The 15157-nt window shown below is 49.0% G+C and overlaps 1 protein-coding gene across 1 annotated transcript in view; it reads left to right on the top strand.

The window, feature by feature from the left end:
- The window catches only part of CSMD2 (CUB and Sushi multiple domains 2), a gene marked incomplete at both ends in the record, with an annotated part of 270482 nt that overhangs the window by 191204 nt on the left and 64121 nt on the right, over positions 1 to 15157 (top strand). Inside the window, 7 exons of the mRNA XM_084274397.1 lie at positions 2310 to 2448; positions 2902 to 3089; positions 8887 to 9081; positions 9992 to 10108; positions 12295 to 12408; positions 12522 to 12617; positions 14675 to 14878. Coding sequence (XP_084130523.1) covers positions 2310 to 2448; positions 2902 to 3089; positions 8887 to 9081; positions 9992 to 10108; positions 12295 to 12408; positions 12522 to 12617; positions 14675 to 14878 — 1053 coding nt within the window. The remainder of the gene's footprint in view (positions 1 to 2309; positions 2449 to 2901; positions 3090 to 8886; positions 9082 to 9991; positions 10109 to 12294; positions 12409 to 12521; positions 12618 to 14674; positions 14879 to 15157) is intronic.

Genomic DNA, 15157 nt, shown 5'->3' with positions numbered 1-15157 from the left:
TGTATCCCCAGAGTGTCTGGGACAGGGAGAATCTAGTCCATGCTGGAAGCTCGTAGCACATAATGCGATGTAAGTGATGGTATTTAACCTGACAAGTTGAAATTAAAGGGTCCTTTAAAACTCAGGTTGGGAGAGAGGATTGGGGTCATGGGTGAATAATTTCTGCATGAGGAGACAGCAAATTCTGTCACGAGAAAGAACTACCTGACATTTTCTTTGAGCTCATAAAGTAATAAAAGAAGCTCATAAAAGGGATTCTTTTTAGTATGTCCAGAACACATAAAAATAGTCATGCTAAGCACATAGGAGCAATAAACATCAAATTTGTTGGCCAATTAAATGCTAGCTGCAAATTACATACCCTGTAACCTCTGTTCCTGTTTATGCACTGTTATCCCAAGCAAGAAAAATCAGTTAATTCTGATTCTAACACCTGATTTAAAGCCAGATAGGAAACGTCTACAGCACGTGCAGGATTTATGCTCCCCATGGGATAACTTGGTTTCTGAATGACTGTCTTGATGATCTAGTGTGGCACCTTTTCAGCCTGGTAGAGACAGTCTTTTTAGTCTTCCCAGAGCTATAACTAAATCAGATTGTTGCATGTCATTCTCCTGTTGAGTGTCTTTCACACCAGAAGCTGGGTGCTCAGTCCTTTCCAGAGGAACGTAGCCAGTGGCTTCATCTCGGTGCGAGGAGAATTCCCATGGGTCGTCTCCAATTTGACTTGGCATTACTGTGCTGGGGCTGTTTGGAACAGAAGCCTGGGCAGCCTTGTGCCAGGAGTCATAAGCTCTGGGAAAAACTTGAAAGCAGTGTTTTACTCCTTCCCTCTATTCGGTGCCAGAGGATTTGGAGGAACAATCGGTGGCTGGGTGATATCAGTGGTGTAGTCACTGTGTAACAGGCTAGTTAGGGCTGCATTGGAGAACAGGCTTTAATGTAGGGATGGAATTTATGTTTGTATTTAGCATTTCAAATGTATTTTCGCATCGTTATTGTACAACTTCAGCAGTCCCTGAACAATGTGGGCTGAACTGGAGCCTCAGCTCAAACAGCCCCTGGAGATTTGGGGCATTTGAAGTCTGTATCCTGACCCAGCTCCAAACAGCTATGGCTTGGACCAGTTTCTAATTTCAATCCTTTGGAGACACTGGGTGGGATTTTCAAAGAAATCAGGGGGTGTTGAACAGTCATTTCCCTTCAGCTTCTCAAAAATGAGTCCGTGGGCTTTAGTTTCTTCTGAAGTTTCCCCTGAGTACGGCCTGGAAGAGGCACACACCCTGAAGGTTGAGGTAGAAGGACACAGAATAGGTGCTTGTGGTTCTCCCGTGGGTTTATGCTGACTCTTACCAAACTCTCTGCTGTCTGTGCTGGTGCTTCCTGGCCTGTCCTAGTGGGATAAGTTCTCCGTGCCTGCAGGAACCCACAGCACAGGACTTGACTGAACAAGTTGCTTTTGGGCATTGGAGAAGAGTCTCTAGTTCAGTCTGTGCTGGGATCTTTAGAGAGCAGCCCCACTATGTTTTACCTGGGATCTGGGGATTCCTGTGTATTTGCAGGGCTTTAGCAGAGCCCACAGGATCTGACTCCTTCATGTGAAGGATCCTTCCAAGGTCTGTAGTGTTATTTCTGTCCCATGCTAGCTCATTTCCCAGCCAGTGCTTGCATTGCTGTAGGCTGGCTGGTGCCAGGCACCTGAATTGAACACAACCAGCACTCCTCGTTGTCTCTCTCTCCCCTTCCTAAATCTTGGAGGATCTGAGCAACAAGGGGAGTCTTGAGAGCATCAGCCCTTGTCCAAGGGGCTGCAGAAAGGCTGGCAGTAATAAATCAGTCGTGAGTATTTGCTGCACTGGAAATACATGCAGGCACTCTCAGCCTTAAAAAAGTAATAATTGATTTTTCAATCAGCTTGGCATTTAACGTGGTGGTGGCTGTAATAAACACGATCAGGCCATTACACCCAGACAACATGTTTTCTCTTACATAGCAGCTATCCAGACTTGGACCAGGAGTTGGCTAAATAAATGCAGCAGGAAAGCATAAAGCATCTTTCCTTCTGGTTACCCACATGTACATCTTAGGAGGATGGTAATAGCGTGTGTGCACCCTGCCTGGAGTAAGAGCCCTCATCTCTGTTAAGGGTGCTGCAGGCTCTTGTAATACCTGTCTTAATATCAAACAGCCGTGCTAACTGCCTCTCTGTGCCCTTCTGTGTCCATCTCTCTCTTCCTTTCTGTATCCCATCTTCCCTTTCTCAAGTTTCTCTATGACAAAGCCTCATCCCTTTCCTTGATTGCCTTCAGCTCCCTGCGGCGGCATCTTGACAGGACCGGCGGGAGTGATCTTGTCCCCGCAGTACCCGGAGCCCTACCCGCCGGGGAAGGAGTGTGACTGGAAGCTGACTGTCTCTCCTGATTATGTCATTGCCCTGGTATTTAATACGTATGTATCTGAGAGTTCCTTGGTCCCACTTCTGCGGCTGCCTGTGAGGACAGGGAGGGGATACCGGTGGTGGGGGCACTGCCTGGGCGAGCTGGGTCTGCACGGGGATCCTTTCCTCTCCGAAGGAACCAAACGCAACCCATAGGACTCTCATCTGCTCTCAGGCATTACCTTAATTTGGGGAGCATACACATATCCCAGCTGCAGCTCCTCTTCCATCCCCACTTGGCTTCTGTGGGACACAGCCAGGTGACTGGTGTGGCATGGGAAACTGGTGCCTGGTTCCTTGTGCATGGAGCAGAGATGGCAGCGTCCTGTGCTTGGCCAAGGGCTGGGCTGGGCAGCAGCAGTCTCTCAGCCACGTGCCCACCCAGCCCTCAAGACCACGGTCTCTGGTGTTCTCCAGGGGCTGCCGTAGCTCATGCTTGAAACACTCTTCCTTGGGTTTTGCAGCTTCAGCTTGGAGCCTGGCTATGATTTCCTTCACATCTACGATGGCCCCGATTCGCTCAGCCCGCTGATCGGAAGCTTCTATGGGTCCCAGCTACCCGAGAGGATCGAGAGCAGCAGTAACAGCCTCTTCCTTGCCTTCCGGAGCGATGCCTCAGTCAGCAACACCGGATTTGTCATTGACTACACAGGTAAGAGCCGTCTGGGGTGCCCCTAGCCAGCTGGATCTCACCTGCTCTTGCTCTTAAGTTAAACCACCTACGTGACCCAAAGGGGAGAAGCTCTAGCCCCTGTGGGAACCTCTCTTCAGACAGTAATCCTCCAGTCTGTTTTGCTACTGCCAAAGCCCCTTAAGGGGCATGGGAGGGAAAATTGGGAGCTGGAGAGGGGATCCTGGAGGCTGGCAGAAGGGCCAGCGCATGTAAACTAGGTAAGAGCAGAATAAAAGGACAGGCACGTGGCTGAGCATCAGTCACATCTGGCTGCTTCTATGCAGGGCTTTCATTAACGGAGAAGAAAGAAAGGTTTTACATCTTTTGTCTTTAAAAAAAGTCAAGGGACGTTCCAAGGAAATACATATTTATGCCTAGGCTGAATTCTGTATAATCTTCCTTGCTCCACACTGCATTTAAATAGCTCTGTCTTCTCCTCAGTGAGCAGAGCGTGCTGCTCCATTGCAGATGTGAACTTTCAGAGCTGAACTGCTAGCTGGTCATTGGGAATACTCCACATTGCCGTGGATTTAAGATTTATCCTTAGCAGCAAGAGCAGTTTTGTCCGAGAAAAGGAGGTGCAGATGTACCCATCCATTACAGGATCTCAGTCTGAATTCTTGATACTGTCATCCAGGAGTGTGCCAGATGATTGGGTGGCTGTATGTAGAGATGAAGGCTCTTGGAGGTGGATGCTCAGCACTCTTGAGTCAGTGGAGCTCTTCTCAAATCTGTGTGTTCTGCTTCACTTGGGATTCTAAAACATCTGTGTACCCATCTTGTGATACTTAGGAAGATTAACACAGTTCGTTCTGTTCACAGGTATCTGTGTTTATTAGAGCAGTGGCTTCATTTTTTCATGCTTGAGGAGCAAGTAGGACATTGTGGTGGCTTCAGCTCTAATGGTGAGAGACAAGGGCAGTGGTTAGAGTTTTCCCGGGGTGCTTTTAGCGCTCTGTTGATGGAGCAAGCTGAGAAGTGACAGACCTGGCACTGCTGTTCTGGGAGCTGGGGGGAAAACAAGGAAGGCTTTGGCAGAGCGTGTTACTTGTTTGTGCATTGAGTAGGTGGGAGAATGGAGTTGTTACAAACTGTAGTGAAAATAGAAAAGAACTTCTGAAAAGTCAGATCTGATGAGCCAGGGCTGTGCAGAACAGGGGAAAGGATTAAAAACTGGGGAAAAAAACCCAGGGCTGGAAAGAAATGGTTCTTCAGGTTTGCTCTGGCCTTCAGGGCCTAGTTTGCAGTGTGGGAATAAAGCGTTGATGGCTTCAGAACTGCTGGATGCGTGCCACTGCGCGAGGCGGCTGTGCCGCCGTGGCGCGTGCTGCGAAACAGGCTGTTGAGTCTTGTTGGCCCAACTGTGTGTGTGGGAGCAGCAAGAGCTTCTGGGGAGAGCTGATGGGCGGCTGGTGCCGCCTCCTCTCTGTGCTGGGGCAGTTCCCTCCTCCTGTGCTCTGTCTGTGGTTCCTGCTTTGGAATTTACCTGACCGGAGGTTAATTAACGGTGAAACAGCAATTCCTGTTGGTGACGCTGCTCAGATGGGTTTCCCTCTAGTTAAAGTTATGAAATAATAAGACAGAGACAATTAGTGCTGCTTCAGGTTCAAGAGATCTGTAGTTCTCTGCTCTCGTTAGAATTAATTTTACTGAAAATGAAGTCTTGGGTTTTCTTCTTCCCCCCCCTTCCTTTGTGGGCAGCCAGAAAGTAGTTAACAAATGAAATCTCATTAAATTAGGGTGGTTGTGTGATGCGTTTTCCTCCTAAACAGTCCTACAGTGTTAATCGCGCCTACGTCCTTCCCACAAAGCCAAACTGCTGGGAGGAAAGAATGAGGCTTTCAGTTCGCTCATTAATTTCCCTGCACTTTAAAAGGAACCTGGGATTCAAGTCGGAGAAGCAGCAGAAAATAGAACTTTGGGGAATGGAAGGAAGAAGAAAAGAAATGCAGGGGGGGAGCGTGTGTGAAAGGAAATCAAATGCCGAGCTCAGCTCCTTGCCACTGAGGGATCTCAAGTACAGTTCAAAGACACAGTCCTTCTCCCAGCCGTCTCCTTGGCTTTGGTCAGGGCTGCAGCCCACGTAGGCTTCTGCCCCAGTAGCTCCTTACATACCATATATCACCTGTGTCAGCCGCCTGCGAAGTGCTGTTAATTACCAGGGGCTTTGTAGTCCTCTTTTGGTAATGTTTTTTGGGGGGGAAAAAAAAGGTAAAGCAGCCATCTGTCAGTCCCTCCTTGAAATCCTGCATCTTCTCTGGGACTGGGACTGTGCTCTAGCCTGCAGCTATGGTGTGTCGGGTGAATTTCAAACAGCCGCAGCACTTCATTTGAAATTGTTTCAGGGGCAATGGCTCTTCAAGAGAAAGTTGTCCTCTGGGGCTAGGAGGAATGGAGAAAACAGAGAGAGAAGAATGAATTTGGCTTTTATTATGTCAGGTTTTGCATAGAGTGTGGCAGCGAGAGTGAAGTGGGAATGCAGCGATGCTGTAGAAAGGGGGGTTGAGGGCAGATCTTCAGCCGGGCAATTTCCCAGCTTAGCTACACTGATGGAGCCCACTAGAAGGGTTTCTGATAGATGAACATGTCCCTTCTGCTTTGCACCCGTGATGCACCATCAGCTGTGAAGCAGAATGGAAAATCAAGCTAAGGTTACTAGCAAAGATGCTGTAAGTGTGCTTCCCCCATGCACAGTGACCGAGCTTGGGGTTCCATCTGTGGAACGGCTTGGAATGGTTCAGAGGGTCAGGGGCAACGTCAGTTTGGAATTTCAGCTGGGAAGGAGCTGCTTCTTGGGATGGCTTGGCAGTAGGGAGGAGATTTTTGGGTTCAGGAGAAGGAGGAAATGCCCAGGGATCCCATTTAAACTCTGTTCAAGTCATAATCGTTAACTAAGCGCGTGATTGCAGCATCAGCTTAGGTAACGGTGTGGTTTCTGTGAGAGCAGTGAGCTGTGCTCCTGGCAGATTCACTTGAGCCCAGCCCCAGTCTGCCAGTGCTAAGGGGGACCCGATGTTCTTGATTACAGAATAGGGAAGACGGTTACAAAACCCAGGGAAGAGGTGGCTTGAAATACACCTAGAATTCATCTCTTGTTCCAGTAGTTGCTAAAAGAGTACAGGAAACTAAGGGTTTTCACTTGGTATCTCTGCATACATTGTCTTTTCAACCAAGGTAACATTTGTGCACCCTGTCTTCAAAATCCTGATGTTCTTTGTCCTGTCTTCAGTGTGTGATGAGTGTTGTGGGGAAAAAACCCAACCAAAACTGCAGCCCTGGCTTCTAGACAACCTCTCCTGGGGTTGCTTTTTAAGGCTTAGTTCTTACTAAAGGTTTGCACATGTGCACAGATGTTCTGGGCGGACAACTGCTCTCTGGTGAAGCTGTTCTCAGACATGCAGATGAAAGCCTGACCTCCTGGTCTAGGAGCTCCTCCAGGCTTTGAGTTTTCCTTGGGAAAGGAGAGAGGAATCACAGAAAATTCTGCTTTCTGTGGACTAATGAGCCAGTTCTTATGGCACTGGTCTTGACTCTTGGCAGCCTGAATCCGTGTTAATTGGGACATCAGGGTAAAGTCCTCGATTCCTGAAGTGTCTGAGTGAAAATAAAATGTTAATTCTAGCTGAGCAAGCCATGCTGTCCTCACTTCATAGCCTCGTAAACCGAAGGCTGGGAAAGCTGAGGCTTTCCCACATCCTTCTACAAACCTTTTGCTGTCACCACTCACCCAAATACTTCCAGAAAGCTGAGCCCATCACCTCCCCTTGTAGCCTGCTGAGGCTCACCGGGGTGGCTCCTCTGCAGAGGAGTGTTCAGCCAGAGATATGCGTGGGACTAGAGTGTCAGGATGCATTGTCCTCTGAGGTGAGTGGTGTCCCTGGAGGCACAGACCCTCCAGGGAACAGAGGAACAGTCAATGAGGAAAACACAACCAAAGCAGCAGGGCTGTTGCTCAGCAATCACCCCCCCACCCATTTTTCAGCAGTCAACAGAGCGACTGGATGTCAGGAGCTCTCAAAGCAAGAGCAGAGGCTGAGATCAAGCACATGGCTAAGGCATCTGACAGCCGGGTGGGAGGCTGACTGACAGGTTGAAGCCACATCAACTTGGTAGATGAAAGGCAGTGAGACTGTTGGAAATAACAAGAGAGGCATAAAGTGGTCAGAAGGAAGCTGTTGGGTGCAGCTTTTGTGTGGAAGGGTTGAATGAGTATTAGTGATGCTGAGAAACGATGACTTGCAGAGGGAAGGAGTCTTTTTGAAACAGTGGATGGAGCATTTACACTTGCAGATGGGCTGTGTGCTCCAGTGGGCTCTGGGACATGCAACTGCACTGCTCATCTTCAGTCCCCTGGCTGAGTGATGCCCAGAAGCATTTCATCTTAGAACCCGAATCTTCTCCATCAAAGCTCTTTTGAGAGCTCTGGTAGTTATCTAGGTACATGTGTCTTTTCCCAGGACCAAATAAACTGGAGCATCTTCTTTGGTTGGAGAATGGGGCAGCTTGAAGTACAAGCAGCATGTCCAAAGTCCCTGCAGCAATGCTGCTAACACAGGGGGGAACCCTGGGCTTCAGAATTTCAAGTTTGATGCTACAAGCACATGATGGTCTGTGAGGAGCATCGAGGTTGAGCAGCCTGGGCCTCCCAAAATAGGGGACTGGTGGCACAGGGACCAGTGGTCTCCTCGAGCAGCTCAGGGTGGAAACATCTCACATCCTTTTGTGCCCCGTTTACCTGGATCCCTCACCAGTGGTACAGCTGTTGTGTGAAGGAAAAGCTAATCCTGTTTTTTCAGTGCAAACAAGGAAACAAAAGCAAGATCTGGGGGCTTTACTGTTTTCTGCTTCTCCCTTCACCCCTTCCCCAAAAACTAAAAGCCTATGATTTAATGCTTAAACACATTATAATTGTTCACAGATCCACTGCTCTCAGAAAAGCCCTCATCTTTAATGAGCAATTTCCAAATGACAAAGGAGCAGGATTAATCAAAGCCTCTAATTATATTTCATGCAGGGGGATAAAAAAAATACAAGGAAAAAAAAAAGGAAAAAGAAGAAAAAAAGGCTTCAGAAGAAGAAGGAAGGAAATATCCAAGACCTGACAGCTCTGTAGTCTTTACTGGAATTTTCATATGTAAATGGGGTTTTTAACTCTGCAGGGCATAGTGAACAGAGAGAAAAATGTCTTCATTTTGTCTAACTGCTTGTAATCATTTTGCCATAATTGCAGCCATGCTGCACATCTGGAGAGTCAACCAGCTAGCACATGGCACGGGGATTGCCATGGTGAGAGCAGGCAGCTCCTAGCCCCGGGAATGATAGGTGTGCTGAGGAGACGACGTGAGCAGATGTGGCCCATCTGAGACAGGGTGTGCCTTCAGCCTGTGTTGATACACCCTGGTTTGCAAAGTTCCTTGCAGCCTGTCCCCTGTGCAAGGAAGGAGCGGGAGTGTGGGTGGTTAAATCACAGCTTCGCCTCCTGGATTGGATTTCGGGTGCTGGTAAATCTATGTGGGATCTTCAGCCTTCCTTCTTCCTGGGCACTTGTGCTGGAGCTGAGCATCAGAGAATAATCTGGACCAGAATCTGGCCCGTGTAATTCCCCAGGTTCAGCAGCATGAGAGAACACTGGAAATACAACTATGGAAATGTTTAGCCTTTGTGATGTGTTTAAGAGAGATTGGCAGATGAGAAAAGCCAAAAAAACATGTCTTTGACCAAAGTTGTAGAGGGGCCCCATCAGAGCAGTAAAGGCCCTGGCTGTTTTCTCTCCCAGAAAACCCCCGGGAGTCGTGCTTCGACCCCGGGGCGATTAAGAACGGCACTCGAGTGGGGACGGATCTGAAGCTGGGATCTACGATCACCTACTACTGTGACGGTGGCTATGACATCGAAGGGGTCTCCACGCTGACCTGCGTCATGGGAGGGGATGGGAAACCCACGTGGAACAAACCTCGACCCACCTGCACAGGTAAGGCCCAAGGGGAAGGGGGAGTAGGGACCAACCTGCCTGTAGCATAATAAACTTGACGTTACTGCTGCGTTCAGCCACTGCCAGAGGGGCAGAGAGGGGTTTTCTTGGCATTTCATCATTATTCTATTTTTTTCACACCCAGAGGTCAGGAAGAGCTGACTGATGGGAGGTTTCTTGAACCTTCTTTTGAGAGAGACAGAGCGCAGGACACAACAGATGATGTGCATGTCAAATCCCATGTCCCTAATGCAGGGCTGGATTCAGGAAGCTGCGTGAACACTCATTTAACTTGTTCCCCACTAATTGAAGCCCTTAAGCATGTGCTTTCCTGAGCAGGGTCAGGGTTAGCTGAGAAAGCACAGGTATTTTTTTCATAGGAGTTCTGGGCTATTTTGTTTTGTTTTCTGGCTTAATGAGAAGATGGTTTAAATGATGGGTTTGCGGTTGGAACTTGTTAATCTGAGGAGTGAGTTGAGAGAGAGCTGTCAGTCTGTGGTGACTGTAAGAATGAAATCCCTGACTTGGAAAGGTGGAAAGGGGAGGATGCCATTCCCACTGGAGCTGGAGAAAGGGTGGAAAGTGGAGGAGTTAATTCTGTCAGGTCCTGAGCTTTAAGGTCAGGTTGGAGAGCGGTGTAGATCGCACATTAGTCTACATCACTGTACGTGGCATCCCTGAGCCTTGCCACAGTCTTGGTAATTAAATGTGAAGCAGGCATGAACTCGGGTTAGGCTAAGCCTTATTTTTCTTAATAAGAACTTGCAGCAAGAGTTGCCGGTGCCTGAAGCAGGAATCAGGCTGGGGGCAGCTGCCGTTGCTCAGCGCCGCAGCACGTGGGCAGAGCAGAGCAGCAGGAGAAGGTCTGAAGGTCCAGGCTCCGTGATCTCCTCCTGCCTTTCTCTTACAGCACCCTGTGGCGGTCAGTACACGGGCTCAGATGGTGTCGTCCTCTCTCCGAATTATCCCCAGAACTACACCAGTGGACAAGTCTGCTTGTACTTCATTGTTGTGCCGAAGGACTACGGTATCGTTGTGGGATGGTTTCTGAAAGTCTGTCCCACTGTCTGGGCAACTCCCTCATTTGGGTTGTTTTTTCCCTTGTTTGAACAAAGCAGTGTGTGTATAAATGGTGATAAGGGAGATTGGAAGATAGTAAGTGGCACTGTTGGATGCTGTTCACACTTTGTTGCAGACAGAAAGGGTGGTGGGAACTTCTGAATTCCAAAATCTTATCAAAACCAGGGGATGAAAACACACCCAAACAAACCCCACCGTCGTGCTATTCCCCTTCCTGTCCCTGCTCTACATCCAGTCGTGCAGAGTTGAAAAATCAGCAAAAAATAATTCATGGTGATTAATGCCAGCAGCAGCCTCAGAGGGCCTCTGAGACTACAAAATGTATTTACCATAAACACACGCTAAGTGTGGTGCTAAATAATCTGTGTGGAGCCGCACACGAGCCCACAGCTTTGTGGGTGTGGGGCCGTGGAGCTCTAGGACTAATTTTTGTTTTTGAATAACGTGTGTGTTCAATTTTAACACTAGATCTAACCCCCAAAGCACTCTGTGAGTCTAGGAAACAGAAGCCAGATCCCTTTCAGCAGACAGACATTCTTTTCACAGGCTCCAGCGCTGCTTAATTTCGGTCAGAGCTTGAATGCAAGAAGGAGCAGCGCTGTGGAAACCTTTGAGGCAGCTAGCTGGATATTAGGATTGGTTAACATATTTCCTTGTTTGAAGGGAATTTAAAGTTCTCGAGGAACACTTGTGCTGACAGCTCTGGCAGGTGAAGGTCTCTAAATTCTGCTCTTTGAAAACCGCTGCTCAGCGCACGGTATCGATCCAGTGAGTCCCTGCGGTGTTTTCGGCTGTTTGTGATTTCCTTTGCTGAGATAGCAAGGTGTGAAAGAAGGATCAGGTGTCAGTTACAAGCTTTGCTTGCTCCTGTCACCCTTCTGCCACTGTGTGTGTGGGTTACAGCTGAGTTCCTGGGTCCACCTGCCTAAAACCCCACACTGCTCTCCTACACCTGTTTTGCCATAGCCCATCTGGATACCATCGCGAAACCAGATTAACCAGAGGGCTAGACAGCCGTGATCTGCAAGGCTGACTCTTGCCTAGGGTAGGATGACAGCTAAATGAGTTTCTCTTCCCCACCTGCTTCCTTTTCAATAGCTCCATTAAAAACAAGCAGGAAGAAGCCTTGGGAGTGAATGTTTAACACGTTTCCCATCTCCTTCGCTTCTCAGGTTCTGCGTACAGCAGGCTGTGCTACCGTCAACTTTTTCAGTGGTTCCCAGCATCAAAGCTGTGCTGGAAACCAGAGTGTGCAGGAATCAAATGTCATAGCTTGGTGGATGATGAATTTCACAGCAAGGGCCCCTCTCACATTGTGAATGTGCTACTGGGCACTTACAGCTTGAAAATACAAAGCTGGGAGAGGAGACAAGGGGAAGGGGGGAAAAAATACCTTCTTAGTGCAGGTTTGGGAGGAAAAAACCTGTTGTTACAGTCTGAAAAATAAAGATAAATAGCTGCAGTCTCTTTGCTGTAATTAAAAACCTGTTCTGGTCGTCTTGTTATGATTTTCTCCCCTTTTTTTGACCTCTGCCTGCCCCAGGGTGCATTTACAGCGTGTGCAGTAAGACCCATAGCACCACATGGCTCCCTTCTTCACGGGGTCTGTAGACAGGCTTAGGACTGACTGCTGTTAAAATGGGAGGGCCGTCTCTCTGCAGCCACCCTCCCTGAGCAGAGAGGGCTGATCTAGGAAAATAAGTTCCTCAGGACAGGGATTGTTATTTTGTTCAGGTTCTGTACAATGCCCACCCCAGCAGGAGCCAGCTGCGTGCCAGGGGTTCAATACAAATAATAAATAATAATTATCCGTTGGTGAAATTATATACCTTGTGTTCTGTAGGCAGGCAAATGGGATGATTCATACAAGAATCCCTTTTGGCCTATGAATCAGTGTTAAAGCGTACTGGCAAGTGAACACGGGGGAGGCTGGTTGCTGCTTCTGTTGTGCCTACTTTGTGGATAAATAAAGGGCTCCCATCTTCCAGGGCTGTCAGTCAGGCCCTCTTTATCTCTGCCAAGCTCCTGAGATAAAAGCAGCTGAAATGCCTCTGCTCTGGGCCCTGGCTGCGTGGGGATGGCAGCACGGTCCAGCCTGCTGCCCGCCCCGACCCGTGCTCCCTCTCTTGGCAGTGGTCTTTGGGCAGTTCGCCTTCTTCCAGACGGCGCTCAACGATGTCATCGAAGTCCATGATGGCCCCAACCAGCACTCCCGGCTCCTCAGCTCTCTCTCAGGCTCTCATACAGGTAGGGATCATGTCCCAGTTGCTGCTGGGAAAAGCAAGGTAAAAGCACAGCCTGCTGTTGAGCACCTCACTGTGCAGTCGCAGTCTGTAAGCTGTCTCTCCTGTTTTATCTAGGTGAATCACTACCCTTAGCTACCACCAACCAGATTCTCATCAAATTTAGTTCCAAAGGTCAATCTACAGCCAAAGGTTTTCATTTTGTCTACCAAGGTGAGTACAGTCATGTTCTGGAGATGTCCCAAGGCTCATGGTCCAAAATAACAGTGATGTCATGAAACATCCCAAACCAAAGCGCTTCTGGCGCCTGCTGCACGCTTCCCATCCCACCAGGACATCTCACAGCAGATTATTTTAGTGACAGTGAACTTTACTGCCTGGCTTTTGTAGATACTTGATGTTCAGACCTTCCCTTTTCACTCAGCCTCAACCCTGGCATGTCCCAGGATCAGCGTCAGCAGGATCTCACTGAGTCATGCCCCAAGGACAAAGCGAGTTCTTGGGGTTTATACCCAAACAATCTTCCCCACCAGTGTTTTAGCATGTTGCTGGGTGTAAGCAGCTGAACAGTTGTCTGGCAGCTCTGTAAAATCCTTCTGCTTGGGTCTCCTGCTCTCAAACTTTGGCCCCTTGATCGTTTTGGCAGCAGTTTGCAATGCTTTGGGCAAGTCCCACTTAGAGATTTTCAAGTAGGAAATAGAAAGGGATGCCCAGGCTGGTGGGAAGACAGAAGGGCTTTGTCACCCACGTGCTTCAGCCCAGCATGTTGCTGTCAAGTGGGGACAAGGTGGCAGGGGCACCCTGTGCCTTCTCTGGGGGAGAAGTGAAGTATGGTTTGGATTTTGGAGTATCCAGAGATCCGTCCTCTTGAGTTTCTGCCTAATTATTGTGAAACAACTGTAGTTCTGATAGTAAATCTTTAAAGATTCCAGCCAAGCAAAGGTTTTGATGAAATCAGTAGAGCCTGGCTCCTCCCTGCTGCCCAGCAGTTAGGACCTGCATGCAGTTTGGTGATGACCACCTGGCAAGCCAGAGGAAAAGGAGGAGCCAGCCGTGGTTTTGATCTGCCTGGCCAGGCTGTGATGGCGTTTACTCCCCTGTTTCCACAAACAAGGAGCTAGCTCCCTGTCCCAAAGCCTCTCCCTCCCAGCGATGCCCACACATGGCCCATTCCCTGAGGTGAAGGAGCTGGAAGCGCCGGGTCACAAGGAGATAGAGCTGGAGAGTGGAGCCGCAGTGTCGGGCACACGGGCACAACTCTGTCCTTGGTGTGGAGAGAGGCCGAGCTGGGGTTATCAGGGCAGGACTGTGGATCCACGAGTCACCTGCTTGCCAGGGATTTGCCCCAAGCAGCCAGGTTCTTCCTGCCTCTCCATTCCCCTCCCCAGACCACTGGCACACGTGGGACTTCAGCTTCTTGCCGCTCGTTTAGCGTGATGCCTTTGACAGTGGGGTTGGCATTTGACATCTCTCTGAATCCAATTAAAATCAAATGATACAGCCAACGTGCTCATCCTCTCCATGGTTTTCCCTTCCCAGCAGCCTGGGCATTAAACACTAATAAATTGTAAAGCAACTCAGAGGAAAACACAGATTGATTCCTTCCTCAGCAACAGGCGTTTCCTTGACTGGTTTCCCCCTCGCTTGTCTGTCAGCCTCTCCATTTCTTTCTTTGCTGGTTGTTCCTGGTGTTGAACAGCAGCACAGGCAATTTCAGCAATTGGCGCTGCAGCATCACAACTTAAATTCCCCTTTTCTTTCTCTCACCCTTCCCACCCTGAAGAAGATTGTTTAAAACCACTCTCCTTTGTAGTTCCGAGGCTGGGCTCAGCAGCACTAAAGGGTTTTTCTACTGAAGCTCTAGCATTAGGTGGCAATCTAAGTTTTTTTGGAAAGCCATTGCTGCATGCCTTGGTTTCCCTATTTAGAAATGACCTTTCTGGTGTGATTATAAGTATTCTGAAGGCAAACAGTCTCATCTTAGAAAGCACGCGTGGTTCTCTAATGTCCTAGCTGCTGTTATTTCAAGTATCACTTGAATTCTCAGGAGCTGCAATGAAATGTTATTTCCTTTTCTTCTCAGTGGTCATGTATGGATGTCTGGGGATTGGGTATAATCAGATTCCTGTGTTGTTTTTAACGGCTCCTTAACTTGGCACTTTGTATTTCCCAACCCGCTGGCTCTAACTATTTGTGGTTTGGTTTTTGTTTGTTCTTCTTCCTTTGTGATTCCACCCTCACCTGCTGGTTTCTCCTGCCTGCCATGCAAGCGGTTCCTCGGACCAGTGCCACCCAGTGCAGCTCCGTCCCGGAGCCCCGCTACGGCCGGCGGTTGGGCAGCGACTTCGCGGTGGGGGCGGTGGTGCGGTTCGAGTGCAGCGCTGGCTACGCGCTCCAGGGCTCCCGCAGCATCGAGTGCCTCACCATGCCCGGGGCGCTGGCCCAGTGGAACGTGTCGGTCCCCACCTGTGTGGGTAGGTATCTGTGGGTTTAGGGGAGAAAAGGCAGAAGAGTTCTGTAATTGGTGCTTGAAAAAGAAATTAAATCCTTTGGGGTGGTTAAAAAAACCCATGTGACTCACCCAAAACCCAACAAAACCCCAAAATAGCCTCATTTCAGACCTTTCTGCTCGGCTCCAGGAGTCAGTGGTGGGAACTTTAGGTGCAATGCCTCTCACCACTCTCTCTGTACAGAACTTCCCCGTAATATCTCATTTCACCCTTCCCTCCTCCAGCTTCACTCCAGCCCCCTTG

The sequence above is a fragment of the Gallinula chloropus genome (genome assembly GCF_964237585.1).
Source record: "Gallinula chloropus genome assembly, chromosome: 22".
NCBI lineage: Eukaryota > Metazoa > Chordata > Aves > Gruiformes > Rallidae > Gallinula > Gallinula chloropus.
The sequence above is the reverse complement of the archived record's forward strand: the minus strand, read 5'-3'. Positions and strand labels throughout refer to the sequence as shown.